Source organism: Talpa occidentalis, unplaced genomic scaffold (assembly GCF_014898055.3).
Source record: "Talpa occidentalis isolate TD23 unplaced genomic scaffold, MPIMG_talOcc4v2.1 talOcc4.8, whole genome shotgun sequence".
Taxonomy (NCBI): domain Eukaryota; kingdom Metazoa; phylum Chordata; class Mammalia; order Eulipotyphla; family Talpidae; genus Talpa; species Talpa occidentalis.
Genome location: NW_023605194.1, coordinates 92,519,171 through 92,532,064, shown reverse-complemented (window position 1 = coordinate 92,532,064; position 12,894 = coordinate 92,519,171). Strand labels below are relative to the sequence as shown.

General features: G+C 36.8%; 1 protein-coding gene across 1 annotated transcript in view; it reads right to left on the bottom strand.

Annotated features, from left to right (window-relative positions):
- USH2A (usherin) overlaps window positions 1-12,894 on the bottom strand; it is a 635,462-nt gene that overhangs the window by 305,118 nt on the left and 317,450 nt on the right. The window contains 2 exon segments of the mRNA XM_037497740.2: window positions 2,812-2,983; window positions 4,292-4,451. Coding sequence (XP_037353637.1) covers window positions 2,812-2,983; window positions 4,292-4,451 — 332 coding nt within the window.

The window sequence follows — 12,894 nt, the reverse complement described above, 5'->3', positions numbered from 1 at the left end:
GCTAAAGAGAAGAGTCAATTTGTGTTAACAAACTTAACCTATTCTTGGTGATAATATCTGTAGCTACTGATTCTAATCTCTGGCAATTGTCTATAATCATCAGTCTTTCTTATCAGAATGTCTACTTACCAACCGGATTCTCAAACCATGGTTTGTGAAAAAATGACTTTTTGCCATTAGGCTTTTTTTTTTTTTTTTGGCCGATTGTAGACAACAAATAGGATTTTAAAATGGCTCTATTTATGTCTATATTTCACATTAGCTACAAATGAGTTTTCAAAAAGTTAACTTCATCATTTCCAAAGAGGTCAAAATCTAGCAGTGATATTAAAAGTACCACACCTATCTTAATGCTTGTTGGTCTTACTTGCTTCTTTATTTAGTTGCTAGTTCAATATCTTTATGAGGAGCTACTAAATTTCACAATATTATCTGTTGAATGAAGCAACATATCAGGCTGTTTCTACTGTTTCACTAGTAGAAAGAGCATGTTTGCAACCCATGTCCCAACACTGACATTTTATAGCAAATTATATCACTCATAACAGAACTTTTAGATTCCTTATGAAATAAATGCATTTAGTGTTTACTCATCCATTTGTTCACTCATTCATTCCAGAATTGTTTGCTGACCTTCCACTTTCACCAGGCACTGGTTGATCCTTTCAACAGAGTTTTGAAAGATGCACTTTCTATGATTCAGGTGTTTATAAACCAGTCAACAGGGAAAATGAAGCCACATGAAGCAACATACCTGTTCTAAATGCATAGTAAGTCATTATAGTTTGAATCCCTAGGCAGTGTCCTCTCTCCTTATGCCTGATAAAAGGCTTTGCCATCTGTATGCATATGTGTTGGTTTCCAACATTTATCAATACACTAAGATGATCTATAAAGGCAACTCCATTTGGCTGAGAACCTGATCTCTATTCCACTAATATGATGACCTTGAAAGCTAGTTATTGTATTGAAACTGTGAAATATACAATAATCCCTCAATTAACCAAGATGAAGTTATAATGGTATGGTTCATTTCATTTACTGGTTAACAGAGTTAAGTTAAAAAACCTTTAGCTGGATACTTCCTTATAAAAAAGATGTAAGTATTTTCTGCCCTAATAAATACACTGACATTGAAAATCATGTGGGCAAATTTATTTCCCTTACAAGAGTTAGGGCAAAGACATGCAGATTTTTATGGCATTTTTGCATTGGCATTATTCACTGGCTGAGAGATATTGCTTGGCTCCAAGTAGTATTATTTGGTGATTTTTATTTTAGCACCATAGAATTTTAGGGCTCAAAGAGATATTAAAAACTATTTAATTCAAAGTCCCAATTTTAGTCTTGGAGAGCATAGAGCTCAGTGAAGTTAAGTGATTTACTATGGTCACACAAAGTTAGAGGCAAAACCTGAGTTAAAAATCAGGAGAATGAACACCCAATGTAGCAGTATTTATTTTCCAAGGCATTGCACACTTATAAAACATAGGAGGTTGGATTTTGATGGACTGCAAAGCATATCCTAAAAATTGCCCTGGGAATAGAACTTTGTTTCATGTCATTTGCCTTCTTCTGATAAAAACAAAGAGCTCCACACTATCTGTGTAATTTTGGTTGCTTCCAAGCAATTGAGTCCTCTCTTGATTTCGACATTACCACTATTTTGAAAATAGTGTGGATGTCTGCACTAGCTTTTGAAAATCAAATTAATATACTTCTCACTTCATGGGTAACATCACTGAATAGTCAGAGATGCCGGGTGCCTGCCTGCTGAACCAGGCGCTGGGACTCAGAGCCGAGCACGACTGGCAACCACGTCTGACGCCCTTGTTTGTGGTGCCAGGTCAGACAGTAGCAATAGTTGAATGTAGTTTATTTTCCCGTGGTATAATATTTAGAGCATTCAAGAGCATGTTAAGTAAAATGAATGCATACACAGTGTCTACATAAATGTAAATTTATTCATAATCAAGAGCAGAATATTTTCTATGGCATTTATCAAAGCAAATATCCTTATATAGGTATTGCTATAAAATGAAGAGTGCGTTTAAAACAAATAGGGGCAATCTCATGTTTATATTCAGTTATTTTCAGATGTGCTATTAAACTTAAAAAAGATTATATTTCATCAAAAAAAAAAAAGGAACTACTGAGTATAAATTCCACCATAATATCAAGGTCTTTTAAAAGACCTTTGTGTAAAAGTGCTGTTTTGCATTAAAAAATGCTATTGTCTGTCTAAAGGAACCTCTAAACTACATTGATTCTAGGGCTTTTATTAAGTCACTGTTCTTTTGAGATAGAAGCATAATGTAAACCAGAATATAACGATAATCAAGAATATTTGGGGGTCATTTAAACCTTTATTTAAAAATATAAGACCTACATTTTCAGAGGGCACATTGTTTTGCAAATGCATAAGAACTCCAGGGGGAAATAATGGTATTAATTCAAGCATTTAAGAAAAAGCTCTCAACAATTATGACATTCTACAAATAATAAAAGAAGAAATAATTTCTGATAATCCCAAATTAGATTTGGCAAAGTCAACCAACTCAGATGGTTATTCTATCATTTTGCATAATATAAAATAAATATGTAGGTTTTAGATAAACAGAATTCACATTTAGGGCATGAAATGTATTTGCAGCATAAATAGCAATATGTGAAGATATTTGGCTTTTTTTTTTTTTTTTTTTCAGTGAGGTAGGGTAGAGAGGGCAGGATAGAGGTGGGGAAGTTCCAGGTAAAGGAAAGCAGGAAAGGAAGGTGATGACAGAAAAAATGATAGCTATAAAGTGTACTTACGCCCAGTTTGATGAGGTGTTTATTGTCAGGGAAAAGATATCGCAGCACATGAGCCTCAAAAAGTTCAGTACTGTTATAGATAACATCCCAAATTATAAAATCATGTGTGTGATTTGAAATATATAATATGCAGCACTCCAGAATTCCATTTACTTTTCTTAGTTGCTTCCACCTGGTATGAAAAAATAGAACATTATTATCATTACTCATTCCAGTCGAACCAGATGTGTGCAGGATTTTTAAAAGACACATAGGAACTTGGATTTGTGACATAGTAAAATTCACATCTAATACTCAGTGAAGGAACTTTTAAAAACCCAGTTATTATTAAATGTCTGTTCTTAATGGTATAAGGAAAATAACATAATGCCTGTCCTCTGGTTACTTATAATTTTAATTAGCTAGTATACAAAGCATGTGTAAATGAATAATTGATTAATAACCTAAGTCACAGAAGAAAAATTGGGAGAAACAGAAGATCTCAAAATTTATGAGAAATGGGGGTAGGAGGAGAGAATAAATAATTATCCTGAAAAATCCAGCAATGTAACATAGAGTTAATAACAATCAGCTACAGAATACAGAGAAGCTGAGGGTTGGAAGGGCTAAAATAATCTATTACAATGTGTTGAACGAGGTTATACATGAGTGAAATACACAAGATTTTGTACTGGATAGGAGGATGGGAGGTGGTAGGCTTAAAGAAAAGTAGAGGAATTCCAGATGAGGGTTACAAGGTGTCACTGGGACTGAGCAGTCTTAAAATAGAAATTTGGTAAATTGAGAAATATTTAGAGTAGTGAGAAATCTTTTGGGGCAACTAATGTGGGTTGAGCTTAGGACACATGGAATGAAGCCAAGAGGAATGTTTAGACTTGAAACAATGGGATATGAATCATAATACCTTTCAGCTTGAAAAAAAATCATGATTTATTTAGCCCAAACTCTTTTATAGATGACAAAACTGAGACTGAGCGAGATGAATGGGGAGAGTATTAATTGAGGGTATGAGAGGTTTATGAAATTTTAGTTCAGTACTACAAAACACCTTGTACCTCAAATATTAGGAAGTGGACAAGAATTTCTATGGTCAAAATAATCTGAATACACCAATATGTAAATTTTCCTTTCTGACTGCAACTGTAAGGAAAAGAGAAAGTCCTAGTTTGTATTTATCCTTTCATTACACATTATTACAAACAATGCTTCACATAAAAAAAAAAATCAGTGGTCAGTTTTTATTTTATTGAAGTTTGCACAGAACCTGTGTACATGTGTAGCTCGGCCTGATTGCATAAAGACAAAATGGAAATTAAGTTGGCAAGTGATAATCAAAGGTTCCCAGAACCACTGAACTAATCACTTCTATGCATTTAATCACAATAAAATTAATTTTATGTCATAAACCCTTCCCTTGATTGAACTCACTGGAATTCTTGCATGAACCAGTGTGTGAACCAGAGACATCATTTTGACTTACTGTATGTAGACAGTCGTGGAATCCAGAACTGTCAGCTTCGGAGAATCCACATGTTCTGGTGGCAGCTGTGCTGTGTGCAGTGTGACCAGGGATCTGTTTGTACATCCCACATATGTATAAGCCCTGAGCAGAAACTGGTGGCCTCTAAACACTGCCACATCTAGGGGGTGGTAAAAACAACTTATTTATCAACACACTTTTCATTCAAGAGGTGTCTCTTCTCTTTTACATTCCTACTTAGAACTGTTAAAGTAAAACTTAACATAAGAATCAATAGCCATAAAAATTAATAGCAGTAAAATATAGGTTATTTCATCCCTTAAATCTAATAGAGCTACTTTTAAATAGACAAGTGTCAGTTAAACTCTTAGCTTAACTTTTTCATTTTAATAATTTGACTGTTTTCTTGAAGGTTTATGACCAAGTGTGTCATTTTTTGGAGTTTAGAGGTAGCTCAATGGCTCTCTTAAAAAATAAATGAGTCATTTAAATTATGTGTTAAAGCACATTTGAAGACAACAGTAGTTGCTTTTGAAATGCAAATATGTAACTTGTAACATGGCTTCACACTTGTAATTCCCTTTGACGGGTTTCCTTTCTCTTCCTGCCCAAGTATCTGACCTTCAGGTTGTCCAGGATCAAAACAAATGCAGCTTTCTTAATAAGTTCCTAACACATGCGGCCGGGCACCTGGCACAAGGTGGAGCTGTTAACCTCCCAGTCTTTTCCCATGATATCTGGGACACTTTCAGCATAACACTTGCAACAGTGCATTACAAGGATTTGTTTACATAATTACCTGATCATTAGACTGAACACTCAATGATTATTTTGCATTGTCAGTGTATCTAGCACAATGCCAGGCACATGGCAAGTTTTGCAGATATGTATTTTGTTAAAAAGATAAACTGAGGCATAAATGTTAAGAGTTTGTTAGAGCAAAAATTACTAAGAGGCATGCAGGGAGAGACTATTTTTTTAACTTTATAACAAAATCTTTAATTTTAAATTTTTTAGAGACTTTTGTAGAGAAAATGCTGATGCAAAGTAAGGAAGTAATTGATAGCTACAGCTTAAAGCCTGCTTGTCTGTCTCATGACCTTGCAGCATTTACAGCCCAGATTTGGGTTTGCTTATGCAGGGTGCCATGGCATAGAATGAGCTCTAATGCCCTTTTTGTTTAACTAATTTAATACTTTGAATAAATGAATAAAGAATTCAAGAATGAGATAGTCTACATAAGGTTGAGCTAGGTGTGAAAGATGACCAAGAGTTTGAGATAGTTCTAGCTAGTAATATCCCTCTCCTCTGAACTACTCTAGTACTCTATGTATGCCTACCCTTCCAATGAATGCCATCTTTCCTTGCATTAAAATAAACTAATCTGCAATGTACTAATTTGTTTCTGAAATACTCTGACCACCTTATTTCTAGAGGTACTCAGGAATTATTTTGTTGATTGACCCTAACCAAAGTGAAGTTGACTTTATCTAGATTTAGACATCATTTACACTTTTCTACTGCTACACATAATCAGTATTTTCTGGAACACTTCTAAAATGTTAGATGTAATTTAAGTAACATATATTTTTCAATCTCATTGACCTTGAACCATTATAATTTCATGTTTAAGAGATTAATAAAATGCAACCTAATTCAGGCAAATCGATTTTGCTTTGTACTGATAGCAAGAGTAAACTCCTAGGAAACAAACACTTTGATTTTCATGCACAATATAATCAATTGGTTAAACATGTAAGCCACTAAAAGAGAAGCAAAAAATAATTTTACAGGAAATATGTTACTCTAGAAGAAACCTACAATGCTTTTGATTAAACTTCGTTTTCTTTGCAACTTTATATTACAGGTTCTCAATGGTACCAAGTTGAGGGGGGCACTCCCAACAATATGGTCAGAAGATAAGTTGCATGGCACATTGAATTTAGTCTAGTATACCACCACCAGGCAGTACTGAGAGAGAGGTGAACAACTCACTTTGTGTGCATAAGTGAGACAGAAGTGGGGTACCTTTATTTGGTCCAATATTCTATGGCCTCAGATGCTTCCAAGAGAGTAAACTATTATTACTGTCAGAAAACTTCATGCAAAGAACAGCACTTACTACTAGACTCAATCTTGGTCACAATTATAATGTGTTAATATGTTCAAATATTTATAGCTACCATTCTCTTTTTCTCTTTATCTTTTCCTTTCGATTCACAAGTCCTTTGTGACCTATCAGTCTCTCATTTCTCTCATTGTCTGAATTCTTCTGGTTAAAGATTTATGGTTTTTTACCATTGTGGTCACAAGGGACATTTGGTATAATTTCAGTCTTCACACATTTTCTAGGACTTGTTTTGTGACATAATATATGATCTGTCCTCGAGAATGTGCATGGGTAAAGAATGCTTTAGGTCGTTAAATATATTTAATAGGTTAAGTGATGAATATACTACTACATTACTGTAGGAATATTCTAAATTCAACTACAAACCTACCTTTACTAGTTTGTTATATATTATGTTTTCATGTTATAATTAGCATTCTTCCATTTAATCTTGAAGAACTCCTTTTAGCATTTTTAAAAAAAATATTTATTGATTTATTTATACAAGCACTGGGTACAGTCAGAAGTGTGGGAGAGTGAGAGAATTCACCAGAGTCAGAGAGGGGAACAGAACAGGCAGACTGACGAAATACACTGCTGAGGGGAGCAGCGGGCGGGGCAGGAGAGGTCTGCGTGCCATGTGGGACACTTGCAGGCAGCCGGGGATTGAACTGGCACTGCGGAGGCTGCAGGCAGCTTTGCAGCCCAGTGCTCAACTGCTGTGCCACCAGGGGAGGCCCCTCCTTTTTGCATTTCTTATAAGGCAGGCCTAGTGGTGATATATTCCCTCCATTATAATTGCTTGGGAAAATATTAACATCTCCTTCATTCTGGAAAGACAACTTTGTTGGGTTTAAGTACCATTTGTTGGCAGGTTTGCCCCCCACCCCCCTTAAATACATTGTATATATCATCCTGTTCATTTCCTGCAGTTTCTGCTTATAAATCTGTTCATAGTCTTACAAGGGTTCCATTATTTGTGAGAACTTTTTTTCTCTTGCAGTTTTTAAAATTCCTTATCTTTCGCTTTCAACATTTTCATTATAATGTCTTGGAAAAAAAAGTTTCAGTTTGAAAGTCTGGAGTGACTTGTTAGCTTCATGAAGTTTGATATCCAAAATTTCTCAACAGATTTGGAATGTTCTTAGTTCTTATTTTTAAACAAGGTTTCTGCTTCTTTGGTCCTATCTTCTCCTTCTGGGACTTCAATGATGTGTACCTTCTTTCATTTTTATTTTTATTTTTTGTTTATTTTTTAAATATTTATTCATGCATACAAAAATGGGGGTACAGGCCAGATATGCAGGAGGGTGAGAGGATTCACCAGAGACAGAGTGGGGAACAGAACAGGCAGAATGACTGAAATACACTGCTGAGGTGAGCAGCGAGCGAGACAGGAGCGGTCTGCCACATCATGTGTGTTGCTCCCAGGTAGTCCAGGATTGAACTTGCATTGCAGGGGCTGCAGACAGCTTCACAGTGCTGTGCTCAACTGCCTGCACCAACAAACAACATAATTTGTTTTTCAAATTATGTATATGTATTTTACATCATTGTTCATTTTTAAACAATGTTTGTTTTCCCCCCCCTCAAGTATAGTCCCCCATAGAATTTCCTCCACCAATTCACCTGTGCACCATCCACATCAGCTATCTTTAATGTTATTTATTTATTTTTGGCTTCTTGACTAGATAACTTCAAATAACCTGTCTTCTAGTTCATTAATTATTTCTTCTGCTTGGATGAGACTGCTATTGAACCTATTTATCAAATTCTTTAGTAACTGCATTCACCAACTCTAAGATGTGTAAAAATATGCCCTATTTCTTTGCTGAACTCATTTTGTTTAAGCATTGTTTTCTTATTTCATGTATTTTCTGATAGTTTGCTGGGATTTTAAAGAGGATTAACCTACACTCTTCATCAGACGGTATATAGGCCTCCATTTGTTTAGGGTGGATCATTCAAATTTTTGGTTTCTTTTGGTAGTGTAATATTTTCTTGATTGTTCATGATCCAAGTGACCTTTTGTTGGTGTTTGTGCTTTTAGATAACAGGTATATCTTCCAGACTTTACAGACTGGCTTCTGAAGGTAAATCCCTTCACCATTCAGCCTGTCTAGAGATTCTGGGTGAATTGTTTGGTGGTGTCCTTGGGTGCCCAGTTCTCGTGCTTAAATCAGCAGGTGAGCAGGCCTTGTGCTTAATTACCTGGGGACTATCCTGGTGTTGTGTCCCTTAGGGTGGGCCTAGATACTGGGGTTACTGAAGAAGAACTTGTGATTTAATCTGTGGTGATTGGCCTGGGATTCTGGATCCACAGGCACCAGTGATCACTGGGTAGATCCAGAATCTGGGTCTGTAAAGCCTGGTTTGGTACTTGGACAATCCAGGAACCTGGATTTCTGGGAATTTGCCCTGGAACCTTGTGACCACAGGGATTAGCCAAGCACTTGGGTAAATCTGGAGTCTAGAATCATGGAAATCAGCCTGTAACTTGGGTCTGTGGGGGCATCTTGGGATTGTGTTTGTTGCAGTGGTGTGGTTTGGCCTGAGAACACTTGTCTGTGGAAGTCAGTCTTGAATGTGGGGCCGCTAGGGCTAGTGTAGGCATGGGTCAGAATTAGCAACCTGGGTATAGCAGTTTGCTAGAAATCTATTGCCAGCTGCAGTCCAGGAGCTTGTTTGCAGGAAACCATAGGAGCTTAGTTCCACAGAAGGCACTTGGGACTATGGGAGACACCTGTAGTTGCTAGAACTGGCCAACACCCAGAGACCCACTGCAAAGCTAGAGCCCAAAATATACCTGAAACTTTAGGAGTCAACTGAGGCTTCTGGTATTTTTACCACAGGGTGAGTTGAGGCCCTGGGTTTAGAGAAACCTGCCAGGAGTCTGGTATCATGAGGTTGCCTGGAGCAAAGAGAGTTGGAACATGTTGAGGCAAGCTTGAGGTGGGGTAGGCAGGGGTGGAGGGGATGCAGGTATCTTGTGGGAGCCTGGTGGCTGTGAAAGCTGATGGAGCCAGAAAATGCTAGGTTTAGTCAGGGGTCTGGATTCATAGGAGTATATAGGGAACCACCTAGGGCCTTGGAAGTTGGCCTGGTGCTTGAACAGGCTACCTGTGGCGTCTGTGGTAATGTTGTACCCTCACTTGATTGTCTTCCCACAGAAAGATTGTCTCTTTCCATGCTGTGCTACTTGGGATTGAAGGAATCTGATGGGGGAATGTGAATCTCTCTTTCCTATCCTCTTCAATGCCCCTTTTCTTACTTCAGTGCTTCACCCAGGTGCTACAACCCTTCACCAGAAATCCTGGGATTTTATGAATGTATTTTTGCATATGGATAGTTGTTCAAATTAATGTTGCTGGAGAGCCAGGGGTGAGCCATTTGCTAATGTTGCTTCAAGAAGATGTCTGGATATGTTTTAGGGAAAACTAAGAGGATTCCTTACCATGTTATAGATAAGGTGTGTGAGAAAGAGTACATAAAGCTGACTCTAAGGTTTTTTGGCTTGAGCAAACTAAGGATGAGGTAACCATAAATTTGGCTGAAGAAGAGCATAATTAAAATAGATTTTCAAGGAAAAGATATAGAATTCTTGTTTTAGACCTGGTAAGTTTTACAAGTTATTTAGATCACTAAGTGGGGATGTCAAGTAGGCAATTTGTTTTTTTTTTTTTTTTTTTTTTTGCAACTTTCTTTTATTTGGCCCCTAAGTTTATTTACAATGAAATAGTTCTTTCTGACATAACTCATCCACATGCTGAAGAGTTTTTATTTCAGCCATAAATAAGCATAGTTTTTAGTTTAGCCAACATTATATTGCAAGTACAATTCCTTAAATTGCACATTTTTTCCTACTAGTATCTTACCATTTTTTCCTACTAGTATCTTGCCAGTATCTAACTGAATTATTCTTGCAATTTTAATTACTATGTAATACATAGTGAATTCTTCAGTGCCTGAACTGCATCATCAAACCAAGGTAAGATTGGGTATGTTCTTATTTTTTTTTTTTTTTTTTTTTTTTTTTTTTTTTTTTAAATATTAAATTTTATTTTTATATTCCCCATACAATTGCAAACGCCCCATTCTGACCCCAATCCTTCCCCTCCCGCCCCCCACCCCCAAAAAGTGTCTCTGGTTCATAGTTTTTTTGTTGATTTTGATTTTCACTTTCTTATATTCATTTTCCTGGTCCCTTATTTAAGTTTTCTAGATTCCTGCTATGAGTGAGACCATCCGGTATTTTTCTTTTTCTTTTTGGCTTATTTCGCTGAGCATGATCCCTTCCAGCGCCATCCATGTTGCTGCAAATTAAAGTCAGGACTTCTTCCTCAAATTCCAAACTTGTATTCAAATTGCCTACTTGAAATAAACACATGCAATTTCAAGTAGGCAATTTGAATACAAGTTTGGAATTTGAGGAAGAAGTCCTGACTTTATGGGAAGTTAGCATCATGCAGATGGTATTAAGGTAGATGAGCATAAAAATAAAGTGAGTACGAACAGAAAAGAGAACAGGAATAAGGACTCAAACCCTAGCATAAGAACCTTATTAAGTGGTCTGGGAGAAAAGCAGAAGTCAACCAAAGAGACAAAGAGTCGTCAGTACAATACAGAAAACAGCAAGATTATGGGTGTCCTAAAGGCAAATGAAGCAAATGCTCTTAGGGTAATAGGTCAAGATAAGGAATAAAAATCAACCAATTAGTTTAGTAATATAGTGGTCACTGGTGCCATAGGCGCTTGGTGATGTGATAGGTGTAAAAAGTCTGACTCAAGTTTGTCTATAGGGAATGAGAGAAGAGAAATTAGAAACAGTGATATAAACACTTTGTCAGTAGACAAATGAAATAACATACGGAAGGCAAGCAGATTTCAGAAAGAATGAAAATTATTTAAATGAGATAAAAGTGTTGTATGTTGATAGGAATGACCCTAGAGAGGGGGAAAAATAGGTAATGGATGAAAGTGGAGAGACTTGCTGAAACAATGACCTTCAATATGCGAAAGAATTGAATCTCATACAGAAGAGGCATATTTGGACTTTGAAGGAGAAGGAGTAGGTATTCTATAGTGACAAGTGGGAATGCAGACTAGTGGTTCTGAACACTGGAAGCTGGGTACATGGTGACAGACTTTACTGGGATTTATCTTCTAACTGCTTCAATTTCCACATTGAACAAAGAAACAAGGTCATCAGTCAAGAATGATCTTTGAGCTTCTCAGAGGATCACCCCACAGTGGCACCCCATTGCTCTGAGAATGAAATTTAATAATGGTCAATGGGATACTACTTGACTTAACACCTGCCGACTTCTCCTCACCCCCTCCATACACTTCATCCACTAACCCCACAGTCACATACCAGGCCTTTGCAAGTTCCTTTTACTGAAATCATTTTCTCCTTCTTTGCACTTGACTGATTTTTTCTCATCCTTCAGACATATTCTCTTCTGGATGGTCTTTTTGATAATTTAACAACATTCGCATGATCCTCCCAGGTAGTATTTGTCATATCACCTTTTTTGCTTCTCATAATTTCCAAAGTATGTCAGAAATTGCTTTGTCATTTATTTCTCGATTCTCTATTTCCCCCAGGAGAATGGAAACTCCTTGAAGATATTTTTGATCACATTTACCACAATATCTCCAGGACTGGTATAAGTAATGCCTAATTTACATTGTTTTATTTGTTGAATAAATGAGTAAGAGGGATGCCTTACATTCCTTACAGAGATTTCCAGCTTTTTTTTTTTAGAGAAATCTTTTTTTTTTTTTTTTTAAGATTTATTTATTTATACAAGCACTAGGTACAGTCAGAAGCGCAGGGGGGTGAGAGAATTCACCAGAGCCAGAGCGGGGAGAAGAGCAGGCAGAAGGACCGAAGTACACTGCTGAGGGGAGCAGCGGGCGTCAGGAGAGGTCTGCGCGCCATGTGGGACCCTCCTCCGGTGGCAGGGGAGCAGCCGGGCATCGAACTGGCGCTGCAGAGGCTGCGGGCAGCTTCGCAACCCAGCGCTCAACCGCTGCGCCACCGGGGAGGCCCGATTTCCAGCTTTTTATCATATTCAGAGTAATGCCTAAAAATCTCCAGAAATCTAATGAATACAAGTGTGAGACCAAGAAGGGTCTGTAATTGTGAGATGGAGATTCACTATTAAAAAGCAAGAAAAAGTCAGTGCTTGCTTAAATGCTAAAACATTGTTCTCAAACATGAAGGCTTAATAATAATAATAATAATAATAATAATAATAAAAACCCAGAAGATAGAGATACACCAAATTATTAACAGTTGTTTTCCCAGAAAGAAGGCACATAAATGATGTAAATTTTAGTTTTGTTGGCGGGGTTACAACTACTTTTAAAATTCTATGATATACATGTATTGCATAGGTGGAGAAAAGATAACAATCATTTAACAGCATCAATTCATTAATGAAGAATATATATGCCCAAAATCTAGTTGACACTTGCTTTATTACAC